The 25,380-nt window shown below is 39.6% G+C and overlaps 1 protein-coding gene across 27 annotated transcripts in view; it reads left to right on the forward strand.

Annotated features, from left to right (window-relative positions):
• Positions 1 to 25,380, forward strand: part of LOC102420362 (GON-4-like protein) — a 51,559-nt gene that overhangs the window by 9,504 nt on the left and 16,675 nt on the right. For 22 of the 27 annotated variants that reach the window (XR_002831452.1, XR_002831450.1, XR_002831448.1 and 19 more), the window contains 16 exons: positions 133 to 207; positions 386 to 436; positions 2,969 to 3,019; positions 3,344 to 3,454; positions 4,839 to 4,958; positions 5,494 to 5,664; positions 8,930 to 9,122; positions 13,228 to 13,329; positions 15,179 to 15,219; positions 15,634 to 15,729; positions 15,820 to 15,923; positions 18,145 to 18,343; positions 18,850 to 18,936; positions 19,321 to 19,489; positions 20,859 to 21,003; positions 22,955 to 23,105. Coding sequence is in view for 22 of the 27 variants with exons in the window: in XM_023761619.1 (XP_023617387.1) it covers positions 133 to 207; positions 386 to 436; positions 2,969 to 3,019; positions 3,344 to 3,454; positions 4,839 to 4,958; positions 5,494 to 5,664; positions 8,930 to 9,122; positions 13,228 to 13,329; positions 15,179 to 15,219; positions 15,634 to 15,729; positions 15,820 to 15,923; positions 18,145 to 18,343; positions 18,850 to 18,936; positions 19,321 to 19,489; positions 20,859 to 21,003; positions 22,955 to 23,105 (1,866 nt within the window). In the remaining 5 variants the exon portion in view is untranslated. The remainder of the gene's footprint in view (positions 1 to 132; positions 208 to 385; positions 437 to 2,968; positions 3,020 to 3,343; positions 3,455 to 4,838; positions 4,959 to 5,493; positions 5,665 to 8,929; positions 9,123 to 13,227; positions 13,330 to 15,178; positions 15,220 to 15,633; positions 15,730 to 15,819; positions 15,924 to 18,144; positions 18,344 to 18,849; positions 18,937 to 19,320; positions 19,490 to 20,858; positions 21,004 to 22,954; positions 23,106 to 25,380) is intronic. The other 5 variants (XM_023761607.1, XM_023761618.1, XM_023761616.1 and 2 more) reach the window with 4 other exon arrangements.

Below are 25,380 nucleotides of genomic sequence, written 5' to 3' on the forward strand. Positions count from 1 at the left end.
TACCCTAATCTGAAGCTGTTTGAGTACATAGCTCTCATTTGTCTCTACATATGTCTAGCAGAATTACAGAGAGATGAATATTATTGAGTGACACATCTTTGTTGCATAATGTGAAATTTTATCTTTCTGCAGGAAGTAATCACAAATGAACATGTGGTAGCGATGATGAAAGCAGCCATCAGTGAGACTGAAGATATGCCAATGTTTGTGAGTAGTTAATTGTCATTTTTTAATGTCATGGAACAGAGCTACCTGTAAACTGGCTAAGTGTAGGAGGCCACTTGGAGTCTGTAAATACTTTGGCAGTTGGGGGCAAAGTTAGCATCTCAAAATTCAAGAATTACATGATGATTTTTATTGACTCTTCTCATTTCCCCCTCTTTAGGAACCCAAAATGACACGCTCTAAACTTAAGGAAGTGGTGGAGAAAGGAGTGGTGGGTGTTCTGTTTTTTCTTTATTGTTTTCTTAGGTTGGCAAATAATATCTAATTTCAGGTTATTTGTAGAGAAAAAAAATATAGTGATTATTGTGATCTGAGTTTGCCTTCTTAATGAAAGATTTGTAAAAGACAAGTAAAGATAGAATATATGAAATCATCAGCATAGTTTATTTTTATTTTAGTTGATGTGAAAATATAACCATTTAGAATTGTTGAAAGCAATGAGAGGTCAGTTGTTTTATTCATGTTATATGTGGCAATGCTTAGTATTTCTCATAGTGTGTCCTGGGGACCCCTTGCATCAATATCACCCTGGTGTGGGTTCCCTCGGGAGTCTTATTAAAAATGCTTGTTCTTGGGCTCACCTCAGACCTACATATCAGGATCCATGAGTAGGGCTGGGATTATGTATTGTTGAAAACACACTAGTTTGTTCTTTTGCACACTGAAATTTGAGAACCACTTGAAAACTTCTGAAGTATTTTGGTATAGCAAGGTCTTTGATGCTTGGAACCATGTTACATCCTGGTTAAACAAACACTTGTCCAGTTTATGGTTACCTTCTGTGACAAGGCAGGTGATAACCTGAGGGAGTCCGTTCTATCTCTGGTAGTGAGGAAGATGGACCCGAAATACATACTGCAGTTTTTATCTGTTTTTCCAGTTCTGTTTCTTGCAACCCTGTAGAAGAAATGTCTGTTCTTCTTCCACGTGACCTTTCCTCTAGTCGAAGAAAACTAGCATCTCTTTTTTAAAAAAAAATATATTTTATTGATTTTTACCGAGAGGAAGGGAGAGGGATAGAGAGTTAGAAACATCGATGAGAGAGAAACATTGATCAGCTGTCTCCTGCACAACCCCTACTGGGGATGTGCCCGAAACCAAGGTACATGCCCTTGACCGGAATCGAGCCTGGGACCTTTTGGTCCTCAGGCTGACGCTCTATCCACTGAGCCAAACTGGTTAGGGCTGAAAACTAGCATCTCTTGTTGTAACATTCTTTTCTTGCTAAATGTCCCCCAATATTTTATTGGTCTTTATGTGATATAGCTTTGAGTACTTTTATCAATCACCCTTTTCTTCTGAATGTACCTAGTTTGTCTGTATCCTTTTAAAAGTATGCCAAAAGTGGAATCTACTGCTCCAGATGTGTTTTAACTAGTACAGGTTAAAGTTAGGCTATCCCCTCAATGTTCCAGATACCATATTTCTTTTGATGCAGTCTGCTTTTTGACAGCCACATCATATTTTTTAATTTAATCAACTAACCCTGTTGCATTAAGTGAACTAACATCTTCAGGAAGTACACAAATGAACATGTGGTAGCTATGATGAAAGCAGCCATCAGAGAGACAGAAGTTATATGAAGTCTACCTGACATATAGAGTGTAATTGACATTATTTCCATGTTTGATTGGAATAAAAGGCCAAGGAGATCCAAATCGGGTTCTGGATTATGGTTACCAGCCACGAATATAGGTGTAGAGAAGTGGAACAATCCAAGACTATCGTTTATGTGGAAGAGCAGGATTAGAGTTCCTCTTGCTTCTTAATGCTCAATAGACTAACTCCAATACACTTCCAGATGCTGCTTTGCCTTCATGATGTATTTGGGAGTAGGGAAACTGATTGGTTCAGAAACAAACATGAGAAAGGGTGTGGCCCTGAATCACATCATCCCCTTTACATTTTGTGCGGGCCTAGCTATACAGAGCTAGATAAGTGGCTAGGACATGGCAGTGCTGAAATGTGGAAAACCTGAGGCTCCTTGTAGAGATAGAACCTAGTGGCCTGTTGGATTTTGTTCATAAAATGATTTTGATTGGGTCACAAGTAAATAGTCAAGGAATTTCCTACTCCATAGCATTTTGTCAGCACTATGTAGGAGCTTTAAAAAAATTATTTTAAAATCATTTTCCTCCAATTCTACTGTTTTAAAACATGAAAAAAGTTGAAAGAATTTTAGTGAATCCATATTCCATCTAGATTTAGCAATTGTAAAATTTTGCCATATTTGCTTTATAACTGTCTATATCTATCTATTGTTTCTTCCTATACTATTTGAAAATAAGTTGTGGACAACTTGACACTTCACCCTAAATCCTTTCATAAGAACTTTTTGTGGCTGGCTTTTTGGAGGCATTCTAATGGTAGATTTATATAATTGACTAAAAAAAAAATACTGATGTCAAAGGCTACTGTCATTTATAATATTGTAGTTTACAAGTAGTTTTCACATTCATTATTTCGTGTGAACCCAAGCTGTGATATAAAGTAGACAAGACAGATACAGATTCTTACCTGGCTTAAGGCAGAAATGCTGATGATGGAAATAGTTTTCTCACCTTTTCTTCTGTCAAGCTGTGACAAATATTTGAGAGTATACCCTCAGGGATAATCAATACCCCTAGCTCAGGGCAGCTTCATGGTAGGTAAATGGCTCTTTGTAATGGTAAAGAGAAAGTAAAAATGAAAAACAGTCTATTCTAGGCAAGAGAAATTAATTACTTATATTCTTTGTTGGTAGGTAATTCCAACATGGAATATTTCACCAATTAAGAAGGCCAATGAGATTAAGGTAAACATGGAAGAGGTAATTCTTAATCTTTTCCAGAAAGACTTCATCAGTTTTGAAAACTAAGTACTTTTTATTTGTTAACATTTTGGGGACTTTTAAATTAAACTCTTAAAATTCTAGCTTTAATTTTTCTTCTATTAACTGCTAGGTTTGACTTTCTTGCTAGGAGTCTCTTTAACCCCTGCTTCTTGTTACTTGCTTTTAGCTCATTGTGCTCTTAGGATTTTTTTCCCTCCTGCTTTGTCTTTCCCCCCTTATTTTCCAAATACATATGGTTTATATTTCCTATTTACTTCATTTCTTTCTGTAATTGTATTTATGAAGCCTCCTCAGTTTGTGGATATCAACCTCGAAGAAGATGATTCCTCAGATGAAGAGTACCAGCCAGATGATGAAGAAGAAGATGAGACTGCTGAAGAGGTCAGTGGTGACCCTGTGAGTGTTGATAATATAGAAAAAAAATTGGCTCAATAAGGCAGAGTGTATTTTCTTCCTTTGTAATGTCACCTGTTCTATAGAGAGTATTGAGACACCATTCTTTTTTCTACTCACTTTGCATAAATCCAAGTCTGAGAGGTATTTTCACACTCTTAATTTTGTCACATCTTGTATTATGAAATATAACATATTTAACATACAGAGCTGTACATACAGTAAAAATATACAGCCTAATTACAAAGCTAATTCTCATGAAACTTCTCCAAAGTCATTAAATATAGCATTGCCAAGATAACTCTTATTTGCCCTTCATGATCATAATCATTTCTCTTCCCCTAAAGATAACCATTATCCTGACTTTTTGGTAATTACTTCCTTGTTGTTTTGATTTAATTATTTTTATTAATTTCAGAGAGGGAGAGAGAGATAGAAACATCAATGCTGAGAGAGAATCATTGATTGGCTGCCTCCTGCACACCCCAAACTGGGGATTCAGCCCACAACCCGGGCATATGCCTCTGACTGGAACTGAACCCGAGACCCTTCAGTCCACAGGCTGAGGCTCTATCCATTGAGCCAAACGGGCTAGGGCTTCTTGTTTTTCTTTATAGTTATGTTACCTAAATTTGCAGCTCTACACATTATAGTTCAATTACTGTTTTTAAACTTTATATAAATGGACCCATAGTGCATGTATTCTTTTTTTTGGTAGAAAAGCAAGCAAGAATTTATTGACTGCAGCAAAAACACACTTAGGACAGTGAAACAAGGAAGGACATTGAAGCAGCAACAGGAGACCCCAGGCTGGGCTGCTTTGGCTCACTAGGAAGTCAGAGAAAAGGGGTCTTGGAGACAGGTTCAGGTAGTTAGCCCTGGAAGAGGTGCTGCTGCCCATTTCTCCCCTGGTCACAAGTCTCCTGGGGTCCCTTGGTGTTTAGGAGATACATACTTGTTGGGGAAGGAGAGGGGGGAGGGATTGGCATGGTTATATTCCCTAAAGGGAGAGGGTCTGTATTCTTTTGTGTCTGGCTTTCTTTTTTAACATTAATCCTTTGAGATTCATCTATCTTGTTTCTTTTAGCTATAGTAATATTCTATTTCTTTTTTGGTAATATTCTATTTCTAAATGTGTTGTTTGACTTGTTTATAAAAGGATCTTTGATAAATGCCTTACAATTTTACAAAGTTTGCATTGCTGATGAGCATATTGATCTGATGATTTCTGTTCCCACCTTCAAAATATTAAGCTTTTATTTAAAAGTATTTTCTCTTACTCTGACTAATTAAATGATAATTTGTGATTCATTCTCTTGAGATACTTCAAACTCAGTGGAATAAGGTAGAGGCATAAATGTAAAAGTGAACCGGATATGTTTTGTAGAGTTTGTTGGAAAGTGATGTTGAAAGCACTGCTTCATCTCCACGTGGGGCAAAGAAATCCAGACTGAGACAGTCTTCTGAGATGAATGAAACAGATGAAGAGAATGGCATATTATCAGAGGTAAATCTGCATCATACAAAAGCGATGTTATAACTATGAATTCTGAGCTATTACCCTTTGCCAAACATCAATCAAGACCAATAATCATGCCAGGATCTTCCTGGAATTTTTAATTGGTTATTATAACTGTTTCAATTCCAAAGTCTCTTAAATCAATGAACATTTTAACAGCAAACTGAACCCAGTGATAGCGAAAGAGCTTTTGTGATGTCTGATTAAGGGACCAAATATGAGTGACTAACAGCTTTTTCTTTTCTACTCTTCTCTTTTTTATACCAGTTTTCTAATATTGTCCTAAAGCCATTTTTATAACATTTCCCACTTTTGGTAACCTAAGTAGCATCCTGTTGGTTTCTTTGGAAACAGCATGAAATCTAATTAAATTAATATACTTGACAGAGTCTTTGTTTTTATGTACCTCCATCACATCTATCCAGATGGGTCCAGAAAGATCATTAGTATATGAAAGATATGCCTCCCTCTCTCCTTCCATCCCTCCCATTTATTTGTTAATGTGCTTGCATCTTTTAATCAGGCTGAGAAAATTGCCACACCTGCCATCAGGCACATCAGTGCTGAGGTCGTACCCATGGGGCCTCCACCCCCCCCAAAGCCCAAACAGACCAGAGATAGTACTTTCATGGAGAAGTTGCATGCTGTGGATGAGGAACTGGCATCTAGTCCAGTCTGCATGGATTCTTTCCAGGTAAATATAATTCTAATCGCTCAGAGCCCTGATCGGTGTGGCTTATTGGTTAGAGTGTCACCCCATGTACCCACGGGTCAAGGGTTCTATTCCCGGTTCAGGGCACATACCTGGGTTGTAGATTTGATCCCCAGCCCTGGTCTGGCCATGTGCAGGAGGTACCATATTGATGTGTCTTTCTCACATTGATGGATGTTTCTCCCTCTCTCTCCCTCCTCCTTCTCTCATTCCCTCCCTCCTTCCCTTCCACTCTCTCTAAAAATCAATGGAAAAAATATCCTCAGGTGAGGATTAACCACAACAAATCTTTTTTTAAATAATAAATCACTGGGAAAGTCAAATGGAGTAATTTATTTGTTGCTCATGTTGGGAAGAGAGAAGGGACGATAATACATTTTGATATGATAAGTAAAAGTTATGAAGTTGTAGGTCTTTGATATTCTTTTTTATTTGTACTGTTTTATTGTGAGAATGGTAGTTCCTAAGGAAGGAATAAGGTATGTGAAAGAAAGCATTTTTAAATGTGGAACATAGCCCTAGCCAGTTTGGCTCAGTGGATAGAGCGTTGGCCCATGGACGGAAGGGTCCTAGGTACAATTCCAGTTAAAGGCACATACTTCAGTTACAGCTTGATCCTTGGCCCTGGTCTGGGCGCATGTGGGAGGCAACCAAATGATGTCTCTCTCACATCAATGTTTCTCTCTCTCTGTCTCTCTCTCTCTCCACTCTCTTTCAAAAAATCAGTGGAAAAATATTCTCAGGTGAGGATTAACAACAACAAAGCCTCTTGAGGAGGTGACATTTGAGCTGAGATCTGAATGAGAAAGAGCCAGGCATGTATGAAAGATCTGGGGGAAAAATGGTTCATTCAGAGGAAATAGCACATTTAAAGCCCCTGATTCATAAGGATCATGGGAAGTAGTAGTAGGAGTGTTCAAAGAGCTAGGCTAGAGTGTGGGATCATGAAGGTTTTGGAAAACCATGATAAAGAATTTAGATTTTGCCTAGGCTGGGTAGCTCAGTTGTTTTGAGCGTCATCCTGATAACACCAAGGTTTCAGGTTCACTTCCCGGTCAGGGCACATACAAGATTCAACCAATGAATGCATAAGTAAATGGTACAACAAATCTCAATCTCATCTCATATCTCTCTCTCTCTCTCTCTCTCTCCCCCCCTCCCTCCCTTCCTTCCACCCTCCCTTTCCCCCCCCCCCCACCTCTTTCCTTTCTCTCTAAAATGAGTAAATTTAAAAAAAATGTTCTTTTAAATAGCAACCCAATTCAAAAATGGGAAATATAGGAAGGAGTTAGAGGGGGATGAACAACGAAAGGGAAGGGATTACGATGTACAAATTGCTAGTATAAAATCAGTCAAGGGGAATATAGTCAACAGTATGGTGTCAGATGGGTATTAGACTTAATGAGTTAATCACTTTATAAGTTATATAAATGCCTAATCACTATGTTATATACCTAAAACTAATATAATATTGTATGTCAACTATAATTGAAAAATTAAAAAAAAAATTTTTTAATGGGCAAAGCATATGAATAGACATTTCTCCAAAGAAAATATGCAGTGGTCAATAAGCAGTGAAAAGATGCTCCACATTTTCAGTCATTAAGAAAGTGCAAATCAAAACTACGATGAGATATTACTTCAGCCAAAGCCGGTTTGGCTCAGTGGATGGAGCGTCGGCCTGCGGACTGGAGGGTCCCAGGTTCGATTCCGGTCGGGGGCATGTGCCTGGGTTGCGGGCACATCCCCGGTGGGAGATGTGCAGGAGGCAGCTGATCGATGTTTCTCTCTCATCGATGTTTCTGGCTCTCTGTCTCTCTCCCTTCCTCTCTGTAAAGAATCAATGAAATATATTTAAAAAAAAAAAAGAGATATCACTTCATTACCACTAGGATGGCTATAATAAAAAAGATGTTCAGTAACAAGTGTTGACAAAGATGTGGAAGATTGTGGAACCCTCATATGTTGCTGCTGGGAACATAAACTGGTGGAGCCACTTTGGAAAATGGTTTTGGTGGTTTCTCAATAATTACCATTTGACCCAGCAATTCCTTTTCCAGAGAACTGAAAACATATCCATGTAAAAATGTATACACAAATGTTCACAGCAGCATTATTCATAATAGCTCCAAAGTAGAAACAAATGAAATTTTCCTCAAGTGATAAATGAATAAACCAGAAATTATATATCCATATAATGGAATAATATTGTGCACTAAAAAAGAACACAGTTTTGATACATTCTACAAAATGAATAAACTTACATTAAGTAAAAGAAGCCAGAGACAGAAGGCTACGTATTGTATGATTCCATTTGTATGAAATATCCAGCATAAGCAAGTCTTTAGAGACAGAAAGTAGATAAGTGGTTAACAGAGACCGGATGCAGGTGAGAATGGGGTGGGGAGTGACTGCTAATGGGAATTGGATTTTGGGGGAGGGGGATGATGACAATGTTCAGGAATTAGATACTAGTAGTGTTGATGATTACACAATTCTGTGAATATAGTAAAATCCACTCAATTTTATACCTGTAATGGTGAATTTTTTTTTTAATGAAAGGATCATTTCTCTTTTTTTGAAAAAATACATTTTTATTGATTTCAGAGAGAGAGAGAAACAACAATCATTGATTGGCTGCCTCCTGCACACCCCCTACTAGAGATGGAGCCTGCAACCCAGGTGTGTGCCCTCACTGGGAATCAAACTGTGACCTCCTGGTTTATAGGTCAATGCTCAACCACTGAGCCACTCTGGCCTGTCTTTAATGGTGAATTTTATGACATATAAATTATAGCTTAGTAAGCTGTTTTAAATATCCTTGAAATTTGGTTTTAAGACTTATGTCATTGTCCTTAAAGTTTCTCAAAGAATAATAAACCCAAATTGTTTAGAGAAGAGACTTTGTCGTTTTAGCTAAGAGACGCACACAGGATATGATGAGGTTTGAAGAATTTGGAAGCATTAGGCATTCAGTGACATGTTTTTATTTCCTTCTCTATTGGCTAGCCAATGGATGACAGTCTCATTGCGTTCCGAACCCGCTGTTTTAAATATCCTTGAAATTTGGTTTTAAGACTTATGTCATTGTCCTTAAAGTTTCTCAAAGAATAATAAACCCAAATTGTTTAGAGAAGAGACTTTGTCGTTTTAGCTAAGAGACGCACACAGGATATGATGAGGTTTGAAGAATTTGGAAGCATTAGGCATTCAGTGACATGTTTTTATTTCCTTCTCTATTGGCTAGCCAATGGATGACAGTCTCATTGCGTTCCGAACCCGCTCTAAGAGGCCTCTGAAAGATGTTCCCCTGGGACAACTAGAGGCAGAGCTTCAAGCTCCAGACATCACCCCAGACATGTATGACCCCAATACAGCAGATGATGAGGAATGGAAGCTGTGGCTTGGGGGACTCATGAATGACGATGTGGGGAATGAAGGTAAGTAGTTTTACTTGCATTTACTATCTACTCTGTCTACTTTCTCTGTGGTGAAATTTTCATTAGTTAGAAGCTTAAAGAAGGTATTTTTGGTTAATTGAATTTGGTATTTATCAAGCAATTTATTTTAAACTAGAGGCCCAGTGCACAAAATTCGTGAACTTGTGGGGGGGGGGGTTGTCCCTCAGTCCAGCCTGTGCCGTGAGCCCAGTGAGCCCAGCTTCTGGCTGAGCAGCACTCCTCCTGTGGGAACGCACTGACCACCAGGGGGCAGCTCCTACATTGAGCATCTGCCCCTGGTGGTCAGTATGTGTCATAGCGACTGGTCATTCCGCCGTTTAGTCGGTTTGCATATTAACCTTTTATTATATAGGACTAGAGGCCTGGTGCACGAGATTTGTGCATGGGTAGGATCCCTAGGCCTGGCCGGCAATCAGAGCTGATCTGTGGGGCCACTGGTGAACCCCTGTTCACTCCCGCCTTGGCTGGCCTGGCGCTATCTGCTCTCTGACCCCACCCTCACCACCCCACCCCCACTGCCGGTCGGGGCCTGTGGGCTGGGGACAGCTCCTGCATTGAACGTCTGCCCTCTGGTGGTCAGTGCACATCATAGTGACTGGTCGTTCTGCCGTTCAGTCGATTTGCATATTACAGTTTTATATAGATAGGTTAGTATGTAAATTCCCCTCTCCCCCTTTTTTGGTTTAGAATCTTTGGGAATCTTGAATGCTAAGAATCCTCCCCTGAAATATAAATGCACACATAATTTTATATACCCTCTCATTGGAGTGCATTGATTCACTTGACTGTTGTGTTAAGGTTCTTTTTTTTTAAATATATTTTATTGATTTTTTACAGAGAGGAAGGGAGAGAGATAGATAGTCAGAAACATCGATGAGAGAGAAACATCGATCAGCTGCCTCCTGCACATCTCCCACTGGGGATGTGCCCGCAACCCAGGTACATGCCCTTGACCGGAATCGAACCTGGGACCTTTCGGTCCGCAGGCTGACGCTCTATCCACTGAGCCAAACCGGTTTCGGCTAAGGTTCTTTATGATGCAAGTGAAAGAATCCAAACTCCCACTTGCAAGAAGGTCAGATGAAAGCAGACTTTGCTAAAGGGCAGAAAAACCTGCAGTAGAGTTGAGACCCTGTTAAGGCCTCCTTTCTCTATAGCCTTCATCTCTACTTCTTTTTGTCAGTCAACTCCATTATTAAACCTGTTTTATCCTATAAGGCTTGTACCATAGTCATAAGCACACTTTACTTCTTGCATTGTCCTCAGGTCAGAAGGACTCTCTCCTACAGGGTCCAGTTGGAAAATCCAGGGGAACAACTCAGATTGCCTTCGTTTGATCACATGTTCAGTTTCTTGGTGTTGCATGGGATTGGTAGGAAGGCTGTTTCATCATGGAGTTCTCTGATTGGCAGAACCTCATAGAACAATGTGGTTGGAGTATGTAGTTGGTCAAAAGAAGTGATGGTGTTTCCAGAAGTGAGGAAGGATTATTGAGACAAAAAATAACGTTGACCACAGTCATATGTCGTGTAAGAATCCCTACCATAACTTTTACTTTAGAATATAAGTAAAAGTTCTTAAATACTGTGAAATTACGTTATTAAAATTGGTGAGTTTTAAAAAGTGTACTGTAGTGGAAATCAGGCATAATTTAATTGTTTTGTACAATACATTTCTGTAGATTTAGAAGATAGGAGGTTGATTTCATTTGTAGTGATTCCAGATGTTGTCATAGTCTCTTTTTTTAATCTTTACCCAAGGATATGTTTTTCATTGATTTTTCAACATGTTTGTCAAATAGGTATTCTGAGAACATTGGCTGACCCATTTGTGTGGTGTAGGTAGAAGTTGCCTATTGCAGTTCTTGCACCCAAACCAGATGGGTGTGCAAACATTAATATAATATCCGTTTGTTATAGGTTCTTTCAGTGCTTTCATTATTCAGCAATGTTGGAAAAGGATCTGCTGTGAAGAGACTTATGAAAAAAGGACTGTAGAGATTAGGAAGACAGAATTCCATTCCAAGGATTAAAGAAATATTATTGGGGAGATAAACCCACAAATGCATGAAAAAGATTTGACATTCAAATAACTATGTACAAACAATGCAACTTAATATTTTATAAACTGGTATTAATATTGAGTAAAGAATATAGGTTAGATGAAGTTTAATCAGTACAGACTTTTCAATGATTATGGACCAAAAATGTGTATATATTTTTATTTTTAATGAAAGATTTTATTATGAAAAACTAAATCGTGAAAGGGTACAAAGTAAAGAGTTCTATTCTTCAATCTTTGTTAATACTTTCTAGATATTTTCTGTGTATTTAATCAAGCACATATTTATCTCAAATATTTTTTTTCCACAAAAGGAATCATACTGCACATATTGTTCTGCCTCTGAAGCTTTGTTTCTTTCACTTAATTAAGTTAGATCTATTTCCATTGTAATACATAGACATCTTCCTCTCTTGCTTAATGGCTAAGCAGTAGTAAGGAATTTAGTTTTCTCATTTGGTAGATTTTAAAAAAAATTCAGTTCCTGCCTTAGCTGGTTTGGCTCAGTGCATAGAGCAGCGGTTCTCAACCTGTGGGTCGCGAACAATGAAAATACATCCTGCATATTAGATATTTACATTACGATTCATAACAGTAGCAAAATTACAGTTATGAAGTAGCAACGAAAATAATTTTATGGTTGGGGGTCACCACAACATGAGGAACTGTATTAAAGGGTCGCGGCATTAGGAAGGTTGAGAACCACTGGCATAGAGTGTCAGCTTGTGGACTGAAGGGTCTCAGGTTTGATTCCGGTCAAGGACACATGCCTGCGCTGGGGGCTTGTTCCCCAGTAAGGGATGTGCAGGAGGCAGCCAATCAATGATTCTGTCTCATCCATGATGTTTCTATCTCTCTCTCCCTCTCCCTTCCTCTCTGAAATCAATAAAGATATATTGGGGGAAAAAATTCAGTTCCTCCGTTGCACTAGCCACATTTCAAGTTCTCAATTTCCGCACATGGCTAGTGGCTACTATTATTGTACAATGCATATGTAAAATGTTTTCATCATTGTAGAAAGTTCTCTTGGACATCACTGATCTAAAGTTGTCCCAGGACCCGGCCAGTGTGGGTCAGTGATTAAGCGAAAACCTATGAACCAGGAGGTCACGGTTTGATTCCCAGTGAGGGCACATGCCTGTCAGGCTTGATTCCCAGTAGGGGGCATGCAGGAGGCAGCCAATCAGTGATTCTCTGTCATCATTGAGGTTTCTATCTCTCCCTTTCCCTTCCTCTTTGAAATCAATAAAAATATTTTAAAATAAATAATTAAAAAATAATAAAGTCTCAGAAAAATATTACCATAATATAACAATAATTCAGTGACTTCTTTCTAACCTCCTGGTTCATATGTCAGTGCTCAAGCACTGAGCCATACCGGCTGGGCGAACAATTTTTATTGAGAAATGGGGAAGATATCAGAGAAAATTATTAGGGAGAAACACAACCACATTTCTATGTCCTAACATAACAAATGCTTATTATATTTGTGTATTTTTAGTTATTTTTGAGTCCTAATATAGGGATATAATTTTTGAAACAATGATTATTATATGTTTTTATATTGTGTTTTTTGTCATGTATATATTGAATTTTTATAGAATGTTGCATCTTTGCATTTTGTATTATAGTCATTTCCTAATTTTGGGGAATTAGATTTATTCCTTTTTTCACTATCAATGCCTTCATGAGTTTAACAAAAGTATTATTTTCATAAGATATGCACTAATCAAAGTGAGATTCTTGAGATAAATTATATGTAGAGTTTTCTGGCTTTTGTTGCATTTTGACAGATTTAAGTCTTGTTTGGAGGATGGAAGAAATTTGGCTTATTGGAGAGAATAGGTGAGATGAGTCAGCTATAGGAAGTGATCTGTGCAAAGGCATAGAGGGAAAAAAATTATTTAAAAACTTAAGGATAAATGTACTTTATTGGAACAGATTCTCATAGTGCTGAATATCTTACATTGTCACTAAAGAGTTGAGAGTTGAGAATGAGTGTCTGAAACTTTGTGTTTTCTAGATGAGGCGGATGATGATGACGATCCAGAATATAATTTCCTGGAAGACCGTGACGAACCAGACACAGAGGATTTCCGCACCGACCGGGCAGTGAGAATCACCAGTGAGTCTGTGTTTACTATGGGTCCTGCTCTTGACTGTCCTATCTACATTTGTTCACTTTGTATATTTTTGAGGGTAAAGTTTACACTCCATTTAATCTAAGACATTTAAGCTTCCTCTATCCTATTTCTATAAATCTTTAAATGTAGGTATATATTCAGAAAGCCTATCAGTCGTTCATTTACACATCCCACAGTTATGTATTGAGTCCAGTATTTGGCAGGGATTATACTTAGGATACCATAATCAATAAAACATGGCTGTGTCTTACAGGGTGACAGTTTAGTAGGGGATACAAACAGAAAACATTATAATAGCCCTAGTCGATTTGGCTCAGTGGATAGAGCATCAGCCTGTGGACTGAAGGGTCCCAGGTTCAATTCCGGTCAGGGGCAGGTACCTGGGTTGCAGACTTGATCCCCAGTAGGGGGTGTGCAGGAGGCAGCTAATCAATGATTCTCTCTCATCATTGATGTTTCTATCTCTGTCTCCCTCTCCCTTCCTCTCTGAAATCAATAAAAATATATTTAAAGAAAACATTATAATACAAAGTAATAGGTGCTATAATAAGTTGTGTATAAAGTATGCTAGTGGCCTAAAAGAGGGTATAATCTAGTGTATGGTATGAAATTAGGGTGGGAGGGCTTAGGGAAGGATTCACAAGATGAGGTGTTTTTTTTTTATCCTAGTTTTGAAGGAGGAATAGGAAATTTATGGCAAATGGGGGCAGAGAAGGATATTATAAATATAAGAGCATCTATAAACAGCAGAATTGTGAAACAATAATAAGTGTGTTGGGAAAATAGTAAGTAGTTGGTATAGTTGTGTGAGTGAGTGGTGGTAGAAAAGGATAATCAGTGTTCAGAACTTGAATTTGAGAACCTTGAATTTGAGTTTTGATTTCTCAAAAAGGAGAGAGAGCTCAAAGAGTTTTAAGTAGGAAATCAATAGGAACTTATTTGGATTTTAGAAATACCATTTTGATTAAATACCAGTTTAATATAAAGAGAACAAGATTAGAGGATGCAAAGCACATCACTTGACTTGAGTCATTTGTTTGAAAAATTACTTCATTGCCAGTGATGAAAAACATATTTCAGAAATTATTGATTTTTTAAAATATATTTTATTGATTTTTTACAGAGAGGAGGGAGAGGGATAGAGAGTCAGAAACATCGAAGAGAGAGAAACATCAATCAGCTGCCTCCTGCACACCCTCCACTGGGGATGTTGCCCGCAACCAAGGTACATGCCCTTGACCGGAACCGATCCTGGGACCCTTCAGTCCGCAGGCCGACGCTCCATCCACTGAGCCAAACCGGTCAGGGCAGAAATTATTGATTTTTATTGTATGCATTAAACACCCACTATTGGTCCTGAGACCTCATCAGGACAATTTTTATTACTGTTTTTTTATATAAATATTTTAAAGAATATTTTATTTATTTCAGAGAGGAAGGAAGAGGGAGAGATAGATACATCAATGATGAGAGAGAATCATTGATTGGCTGCCTCCTGCATGTCCCCTACTGGGAATTGAGCCAGCAACCATGGCATATGTCCTGACCGGGAATTGAACTGTGACCTCCTGGTTCATAGGTCGAAACTCAACCACTGAGCTACTCTGGCTTCACAAGAATAAGGCTATTTAGTTCTCTCATGTATTCCAAGTATCTAGAACAGGATTGAGGCATAGTTGGTATTCAGTAAATGTTTTTGAATAATGAATATTAGATATATATGAGGATTTTGTCAAATGCCTTGCTGAAAATAACATACATTGTTTTCTTGGAATTCCCTCTGATGAAATTAACTTGTGCTCACAACATAGTGTTTGGGTTTTCTTGCAGAAAAGGAAGTGAATGGATTGATGGAAGAACTGTTTGAAACTGTGAGTAATGATCCTTGAGTATGAATTCAGGATGGTAAAAGTGGATTCTTCAGCAAGCTCTGTCTTTTTGGTCCCAGGGCCCCTGCCTCCAGAATGGCATTCATACAAAGCCAGTTCCCCCTTTAGCCCACCCAGGAGAGTATATAATGGCAGGAGAATATTGGTAACTAACAAACTTTGGTTATCCATATATAGATAATTCTTAGTAAACTTTACTTGCAAACTTTGGAAGGCCTTCCCAACCATCATTTGGTGCATCCTTAAAGATTGCATACTAGTTTTAGATTATTCTAAATCACACAGTTACCTTGCTCATAAATTTGTCTCGTGAAAGATAGTTATGATCACTGTGAGTTATCCATGCTCTGTCCTTAGCTGTACACACTGACCAGTTGAGAGATTTTTTTCCCCTAGGGTAATAGTGGAGTCATCCCATGTGCAGGACTGTGGAAGTCCTCAAGTGAGAAAAATACTCTGATGCAAGCTCTTTCTGAGTGCCAGCATTATCCTGTAAGCGGTAGTGATTAATTTCCCTTCTCACTGCTGCAGTGACTTCACATGCCCGTTCCCCAGGAAATCGCTCCTTTTCCTTTTCCTCAGTTCCAAGATGAGATGGGATTCCCCAGCATGGAAGATGATGGCCCGGAGGAGGAGGAGCGTGTGGCTGAGCCTCGACCTAACTTTAATACTCCTCAAGCCCTACGGTAGGCCTGTCAAAGTCATTGAAACAAAATAGAGAAAAAAATGTCTTCTGAAAAGGTTTTCAGCAATTTCAGTTAATTCCCCAGCCCTCGGGGGGTGTTAGCTGTCAGGTGAATAAGTCTCCTTATGATGGGGCAGTGCAGCTATAGACCAAGCTGTATCTGTTTGGGAAGGGAGAAAAAACAGTAGCTGGCATCCATGGCAACTTCTCCAGGTGAGAGGTGCTGGAGAGGTATGTAGGACTATGTGGCCAGCCACAAAAACTACCCCAAATTGTCATAGCCATCATGTCCCTTTTGTTCACTTCATTTGCCGTTAACATCTGGTAAATGTTAATGAATGTTTGTTAATTACCTAGGCATTAATTGAGCAAACCATGAAGCACCTGTAATAATGCCCTAGGGTCTGAAATGTATGTACTGCCCTCTTCACATAAAGTTAGCACTTCTGTTGCTCCACCCAGAAAGTAGAGGCTTTCATTTTTTTCCCTATTTTGGCGATGGGTTTGCATAATCTATCTGTACACTATTGTTACTCATTCTGAGTAGAAACAGAAGTCAGGATGGGGTTTATTCCATGGGTGGAATAAAGCAAAACTTAGAGATCCACAGCTTCTAATTAGTCCTGTGTTTGAACCGAACAGCATTACCTAACTAGAGAGCCTGGGATCCATTTGAAAGGTAGTAGTCTTTAAGGGAACTTACAATTTAGTGAAGACAACAAAGTATACTAACCAATGTGTAAAAGCTAGAAATACTAGTCGTACTCCATTACAATAAATTCCATAATGAAACTCTAACAAGGATCTCAGGATTTCCCCTTTGAGCTTTATGGAGGTGTTACTGACAGTGTGCGAGTTGAGTGGAGCGGGGTCTCGGTGTCACCTGCTGGTGCTAATGGTGTTCATCAGGTAAATGTAGATTCAGATTTGGCACCCACCTGCATCTGCCAGCTGTGTGCAGGGAGGTCTCGACACAGGGACAGTGGTGCGCTTGCCATGAAGCCATACAATTCAGTTTGTTCCTGGTATATCTCTGGCGCCGATCGAGCTGCTGTCTCTAGGCTTCAGCTTAAAGTGAGTATTTGTAAGCGAGTGAGTCTGTAGGCAGGCCATTTTTGAGGAGACCTGGTTTTCCAGCAGCCCTTTGTCACACCCGGATGGGGTTTCAGGGAGTTACCAGGGTGTGGCAAGCCATATTCACCAGGTCAGTTAAACTGCCATGTATTTTAGTATATTCCTTGTTGCTTCATGCCTGAAGGTCTTTGAATTTTTAAGAAACAAAAGCAGTGCCAGAACAAGAGCGGAATGGGAGAAGCTAGATCAGGGATTGGAGTAATGGGTAAATCAGAATTTATGCTGTACTTTGAGAAGATTTTATATAATTGTTAAGAACAAGTTCCAGCCGTAGCCGGTTTGGCTCAGTGGATAGAGCGTCGGCTTGTGGACTCAAGGGTCCCGGGTTCGATTCCAGTCAGGAGCATGTACCTTGGTTGCAGGCACATCCTCAGTGTGCAGGAGGCAGCTGATCGATGTTTCTAACTATCTCTCTTCCTTCCTCTCTGTAAAAAAAAATCAATAAAATATATTTAAAAAAAAAAAAAGAACAAGTTCCAGATTAATGTGCATATCAGTATGATATTGGAATGATAAGTTTCCATTTGTGCCTTGACTGCTTTGTTATCCTGATGTTTCTCTGCTCCTTCCCTTTTATTTGTATACTAGAGGCCCAGTGCACAGATTTGTACACCGGTGGGGTCCCTCGGCCTGGCCTGCAGGGATTGGGCCGAAACTGGCCCAGGGCACGGATTCGTCCAGGGTGTGTCAGGCCCTTTGCACCCAGTCCCGATTGGCCGGATCCCAGCAGCAAACTAACCTACTGGTTGGAGCGTCTGTCCCCTGGTGGTCAGTGCGTGTCATAGTGACTAGTCGAATGGTCAGACACTTAGCATATTAGGCTTTTATTATATAGGATTACTTAGAGGACTGATTGTAAAAAAATGGGGATGTGGTACAATTCAGAACCATCTTATTTGAATCTATGTTAACAACTTTGGGAAAAGATTTGGATAGACTAGGAGTTTTGCTTATTGGCTAAAGTGGGATTTAGGAATTATTAGTAGATAGAATGTATGCAGATTCTCTTAGACCACTATTAGCAGGAACTGGATGTGTTGTGGACCTAGGGAATTGTTCACATTCAGTTGTCTCCCTGTTGGGGGTAGGTTTGAGGAACCACTGGCCAACTTGCTAAATGAGCAGCATCGTACAATGAAGGAGCTCCTTGAGCAGCTGAAGTTGAGGAAAGCTTCAGCCAAACAGCAGCAGGAAGTAGAAAAGGTTAAGCCCCAGACCGAGAAAGTTCCTCAGACTCTGATTCTAGACCCAGCCCAGAGGAAGAGACTCCAGCAGCAGATGCAGCAGGTAAGGCTCTTCTTGGTAACGTTACTGTTGGATCATCCCATGGCTTGACCTGGAGCCAAAATTAGCAGCTCTGTAAAAGTCAGAAAGGTGTCTTGACACCCTTTGAAATCATAGGACCACAGGATCTTCACATCAGCTAGGCCCTGAGAACTTACGTTCATGAGTCATCATGGCTCAGGCAAGAATGCATGTAAGTATGTTGATAATATTCAGAATTACAGATTTCAAAGAATCCTGAGTAATCCATTCTGAATTTAACAGCCGTAGGGCCAGAATAGTTTTTTCTTCTTTCTAATCTCAGTTTCTCTGGTTTGAGGTTAAACTTCTCTGATTCTATCATTTTGTTCAAGGGGAACATATCTGTAGAATTCATACTAATGTTGTACTCGTAGAGTATCGAGAAAGCAAAAGATGTGTAATAAAGTTGCAAATATCTTGACCAGATCTTCTGGGTTCCGGAAATGGCATCATAACACGTCACTGTATTGTTTTCTTTCCCTCCCCAGCATGTTCAGCTCTTGACGCAAATTCACCTTCTCTCCACCTCCAACCCCAATCTCAACTCGGAGGCCAGTACTACCAGGATATTTCTTGTAAGGTTCCAAATATCCCTAACTCTAAAGATTGAGTATACAGTTACCTTGGCAAGTCATTTCTCACAGATATTCACCCACCAGAATCTATATTTCTTCTTCTCTCCTGCATGTTTGGGTAGCTATTCCTATGTCTTCCTATCTTTGCTGAAAGAACATAAATCACTGATCTTCATGAAAGGGCAGAGAGTGTATTCAGTTTTCTTAAGAGTATTGCTCTGACTTGCAGTCTTAAAGAGGTAATGTTGATTGTGAAAGAGTTTAGGATGATTTTTTTACCTGTTTTAATCCTGTAATAGGAAGGACAGTTTTTCACACAGAGGCTAAGGGCTACTGATGATAATGGCCTGGAACTTAAATCTCCTTTGTGCCCTGTTTTCCCAGGAAGAGCTGGGAACCTTTGCTCAAAGCTCCATCGCTCTTCACCATCAGTTCAACCCTAAGTTTCAGACCTTGTTCCAACCCTGTAACCTGACTGGAGCCATGAAGCTCATTGAAGATTTCAACACACATGTCAGCATTGATTGGAGTCCTCGCAAAACTGTCAAGACGGGTAGGGGACACTGGCTATTTTGTTTGAATACTTAACACCCAGACCAACGTGTCTATTGTGGCAACAAATACCTTGAACCAGGTCCTCTGGCCAGCACGTGTCTGCCTTCACACAGGCATAATCTCCAAAACCTCATCTTTATGGAATGCCCCCAGGAAAAAGTCAATAATTTCAGATTCCTTGATGGGCAGGGAGAAGAGCTAGATCTCATCCAGGGACTTGGTCTTCATGTCCTTAACCAGGCAGCCCAGCTTGGTGACTGGGAGGACTCCTTGTCCTTGGCCTTGCCTCTGAGAGTTCAGCCTTGACCTTGGCCCTAGATGCCGCTGCCAAACCCTCCTCAGAAGCAGCTGCAGCCTCCCATTACGGGGCCCCTGGGTCCTCCGGGCCCTCCTGTAGCACCAGTGTCATCCACCATTTGGTATCTCATCAGAAAGAAGCAGCACCATATACTCTATAAATATTTGCTTTTGATTTGTTTCCTGGTTTAGCAAATTAGTCGTGGTTTGGTCTGGATTTAGGTTTGTCTTTGGATTTGATTTTAAATCCATGACTCTTACAGTTAAATTGAATATAGTTGAATTTAAGTTCATTAGGTCATGGACACTGATCTCAAACTACTTTATTAGCTATATGTTGGTACTGAAAACTTAATTTAACACCAAACTACAGTAATGACTAATAGATATAGTGTCCTGTGCTTTTTTTTCTGGTGATATAAAAACACATGTGGAAGGAGAAGTATGGCTATAGTAGTTCTTACCTCTGGAAAGGCAGAAAAATGCCTGGAATTGAGAGACGGACAGCAAGACAGAAATGAATGGGACTGTGTCATCTCATTCCCCTTATGTTGTTTTTTCTTTTTAATTCCCAACCTCAAGAGGAATCTGGGAGAAACTTAATGAAAGTTAAGTAAGAATGAAATAAAATTTGGAATTTGGAATACCAGATTTGGGAAGGACATTTAAGAAGTTGAAATCTTATCCTGGAAGAAAGAAAGCATTGTTGAAGGTCATTTATCTTTCAAGGATTTTAAGGGGGAAGGAGGTAAAAATATTTTTAGCGTACACGGTGTGCCAGGTATTAGTAGGTACTTTCTAAGTATTTATGTTACTTAGTGTGTTAAGTGTTCCACATAGGAAAGAATAAGAAAATCAACTCTTAGTAACATTGAATGGGATTCCCATGAGGTGTATGTTAGGCTCAGAAAGTTGTGGAAACTTTTGTGGGGAGAGTTGTTTGGATTTGGAGGGGATTAAGTTAGGTAGGGACAGCTCTATCTAAATGCAAAAATGCAATCAGAAACTTCTATAAAGTCCTCTTTGTTCTAGAATTTAATTTGTTGTTTTTTTGTTTTTTTTTCTTACAGCCTGTAAATTTCCCTGTTTACCAAAGCAAGTGGCTTGGATCCTGGCCACAAGCAAGGTTTTCATGTATCCAGAGCTACTTCCAGTGTGTTCCCTGAAGGCAAAGAATCCCCAGGATAAGAATTCATTCACCAAGGCTGAGGACAAGTAAGGGTTTATTGTGGAGGGGTGAGCACAGAATATCCGGAAGAGAAGGTCTAGTTCTTTTTTCTTAAGGAGCTTAGGGAAATAAGGCCTGTATGAGATACGGACACAAAAGACAAAGAAAAGCAGTGTTGATTGTTACGTATAAGGTTCTATAATATGTGCTCGTTTCAGCATTGCCAAATACTGTTCTTTTTGGGGGATGACATGCACATTTTCCAAACATTTTAAATTATGTTTTGTCTTTTATTGGTTGTAAAAAACAATCTTGTAATATGTACTATTAGGGGGAACTTAGTAAAGGAAAAAAAATTTTATCCCCTATTCTAACCACCCCAAGATAATGATTTTTCTCTTGCATTTCTTATATACCTGGTAATTATTGGCCATTTAAATACATATACTTTTTGCCTTTTTTTAACTTAATGTCTTTTTGTTGTTGTTGTTTTGTTAATCCTCATCCAAGGATATTTTTTTCCATTGATTTCTAGAGATTGGAAGGGAGGTGGGGAGGGGGAGAAAGAGAAACATTGATGTGAGAGAGACACATTGATTGGTTGCCTCCCATATGAGCCCCAACGGGGGGCCGGGGATCACATCTGCAATCCAGGTACGTGCCCTTGACCAGGAATTGAACCCACGACCCTTAGGTGTGTAGGTCAACACTTTACACTCTAACCCCTGAGAACACTGGCCAAGGCTAACCTAACATCTTTTTGAAATTGTTTTTCTATTTGCTGTAACATTGTTCTTTTTTTTTTTTAATATTCCAGTATCAGGTCTTCTTTTATTTTTTATTTTATTGATTTTTTACAGAGAGGAAGGGAGAGGGATAGAGAGGTAGAAACATCAGTGCGAGAGAAACATTGATCAGCTGCCTCCTGCACACCTCTTACTGGGGATGTGCCCGCAACCAGGGTACATGCCCTTGACCGGAATCAAACCTGGGACCTTTCAGTCCGCAGGCCGACGCTCTATCCACTGAGCCAAATCGGTTAGGGCAACATTGTTCTTTTTTATTGTTTCTGTATATTGTCCTTTAAAGCAATATTTAATGGCCCTGTGATATTTCTTTTATTTGCTATTTTTCCCCCTTCTGCTGTTTTGCAGTTGTGAGTGAGGCTTCACCAAAGATCTTTGTACACATAGAGCTTTTTTTTTTTAAAGCTCACCTGAGGACATGCTTAGAGAGAGGAAGGGGGGGCAGGGGGGGGAGAGGGAAAGAGAAAGAAAGAGAGAAAACACAAACGAATCTATGTGAGAGAGAAACATCAATCGGTTGCCAGTTGCCTTCTGTACCTGCCCCAACCAGGGATCAAACTCAACCCAGGTATGTGCCCTGACCTGACCTGAACTGGCAGCCTTTCTGTGCACAGGACAACACTTAGCCAGCTGAGCCACATTGGCTGGGCTGTACGTAGAGCTTTTGAAAATCTTTGGTGTTCATCCCTTTCGGTAAATTCCCAAGAGTGAGATTATTCGATAAAGGCTAGGAATATTTTTATGGCTCTTGATGTGTATTGCCATCAGTAAATATGTACACAGGTAACCATAATAAATTATGTTATGATGGGAGGTAGTGTTGGTGTTGATTTCATATACTTAGCATGGTGCCCATTGTTTTTTTAATATTTGTTTTATTACAGCCATCCTCCTTCCTTTGAATACAAAGTTCAAAGGAATACAAAGCATGAAAACTCACATGTTCTGACATTCATTAGTGATTTACGCTTAGGTTTTCCTCTTCCCACCCGGTTGTGAACTTCTGATTGAGTCTTACTCATTGTACTTATTAGCACTCAGTAAACATCTGAAATTTTTTGTTGAGTAGCCACAAACTTATATAAGAATTAGATGTAGAAAAAGTGGATTGTAAAATGTGGAGTTAGTCTGGGGAGCCTTTTTAGAAGAATGGATTGTAAAGTGGCATTTTCTGACATTGTTCCTTTCTCAGTTTGTTAGTTTTAGGACTAAAGCACTTTGAAGGGACTGAGTTTCCTAAGCCTCTAATCAGCAAGTACCTTCTAACTTGCAAAACTGCCCACCAACTGACAGTGAGAATCAAGAACCGCAGCATGAACAGAGCTCCTGACAATATTTTCAAAGTAAGTGTTTCCTGCAGGCTCTACCTGGGACTTGTTAGGGCTTTGGCTGGTGACTCAGGCTGTGAAAGAATTCACAACTAAAAGAAGAGATAGGTGCAGAGATGTGAGATATTTCCTCTTCTTTACTGGTTTGAAATTTCATAATAATACTCCTTAGTTTGGGTCTAGTTTCATTAAATACTTTAAAATAGTGAATGGCAGAGGGACAGTGGGCAAGCAGGAGAGGAAGAAGGCTGGAATTTCTGTATTTGTTAAGCAAAGTACCCCAGCCCTCACTTATGCCCGATGGCTTGGTCCAGAGATCATCGTTTCCAGAAATCCTCCTGCCAGGGCAGGGGAGGCTTTCACCTGACTACACACCATGGGAGAGGGGATGGGGGTTTGACTGCCTCTCCAACAGATTTAATCTGTCCTCTTCATCTTTACCTAATTTGAGTTGTAGCTTTTCCTCCAATTCAAGAAGTAGGTGGTGTCTTTTCCTTTTGCTAGACTCTGACATAAATGTTGTTGGCTGTGAACTCTCCTCCACATGGGATTTGGTTTTCTTCATTTTCCTATGTCTTAGTTTGGAAACTCGTGTGTTCAGTATTCATCCATCTGCTTTTGTTGTTGTTAATCCTCACCTGAGGATATTTTTCCCATTGATTTTTATTTGAGAGTGGAAGGGAAGGAGAGAGACAGAAAGAGAGAAACATGGATGTGAACAAGACACATCGGTTGGTTGCTTCCCGTATAGTCCCTGGGCCAGGGATCGAGCCTGCAACCGAGGTATGTGCCCTTGACCGGAATCAAACCCAAGACCCTTCAGTCTGGGGCTGACACTCTATCCACTGAGCCAAACCAGCCAGGGCTCCATCTGCTTTTTAGCCTTGAAAATTTTGCTGTTATCATTTTCTCTCATTCTCTCTCTCCTTGTAGGCTTTTACCTGTAAGAAATTCCTTTCTGTTGTTTTCATGGGGTTTTAAAAGGGAACAAAGACAAGTGGATGGTTTAAATGGTTTTAACAATAGGTTTCTCCTTAACTCTTTAACCTATGAATGTGTGGATATTATTCCTGCAAAGATGTTGAATTATCTCCCAGTTGGCTATCCAGTAGATACTTTTCTCTTCTTCTCCTCTTAAACTTTGTAGTGCTGTTCACTCATTCCTTCCTTAAACTCCCTATTCTCTTATGCTCTGTGATACCAGGACTCTTACGCAGGCTGCTCCTTCATGAACTCTTCTTCTCCTGCTCTGTCCTTAAATATTAGTGTTCCACAGTAAATTGGATTAATGGTCTCATGATTTTCAAATTTGTGTCTTTGGTCCAGTTCTCTCCTGAGCTCTGACCTAGTGTAGCCAACTGCTTAAAGGAATTCTTAACTTGGTTGCCTCACTCCTCACTGACTCCTCAAATAGAACTTCTGTCTCTCCCTCTGTACCCTCCAGTTGTGCCACTGTCACCACCAATAACAGCAAACTCTCCTCCCCAACTTACCCCCTCTGTGGTCTGTGTGTATGTGTATGACATGAATGTCTCAGTCCATAAACCTGGGAAGTGTTCTCAATTCTTCCTGCTTGATCACTACCATGTCTACCTGTCATCACAGCCTCAGTTTTCTTACTTTATTTCCTACTCAGTTGCCCACTGCCTTTGTTCAGGACTTTGTTACATTAGATTAATGCAGTAGTTTTCTCCTTGTGGTTCCTTAAACATGTTCATGATTTGAACATGAAGTATACTCTGCCCTCTCCTGCCTCATGTAGCAAACTCCATTCCATTAAGATTCATCTATACCAGTTGCACCTGCTCCAGAAAAATACTGTTCAAGTTTGAAGTTATGTGTCATTTTTTGTATAACTGTACATCTTTGTACTTTTTTACACAGAATGTCATTATTGGTCTACTTGACTGTTTCTCCCACTAATCTGTAAGCTCCTTGAGAGCAGGAATTGCTTCTCTTATTTTGTATGCTTAGCTAGTAGCACAGTACCCAGCACATAGAAGGCATTCTGCAAATGTGAATGAATGGGTGCTTATTGTCATTGCAAGTTCAATTTCCATCTTCATTTATGCTTAAAACCTCACTGTCTCAGTCTTTCTGTTCTTTCCCTTCCCTTCTAATGTTCTTTCGCCATTATTTGCTTAAAAAAAAAAAAAAAAAAGAAGCTTCCATATATCCAGGATGAGGGTTAAGGCAGATGTTGTGTAGGAGCAAATTTTAAATAAGATTTCTCTGACCATCTGCTTCCTTTTCTCAGTGACCTAAACTTTTCCCTTCCTGGTGAGCTGAA

The sequence above is a fragment of the Myotis lucifugus genome, unplaced genomic scaffold, assembly GCF_000147115.1.
Source record: "Myotis lucifugus unplaced genomic scaffold, Myoluc2.0 scaffold_211, whole genome shotgun sequence".
Lineage (NCBI taxonomy): Eukaryota > Metazoa > Chordata > Mammalia > Chiroptera > Vespertilionidae > Myotis > Myotis lucifugus.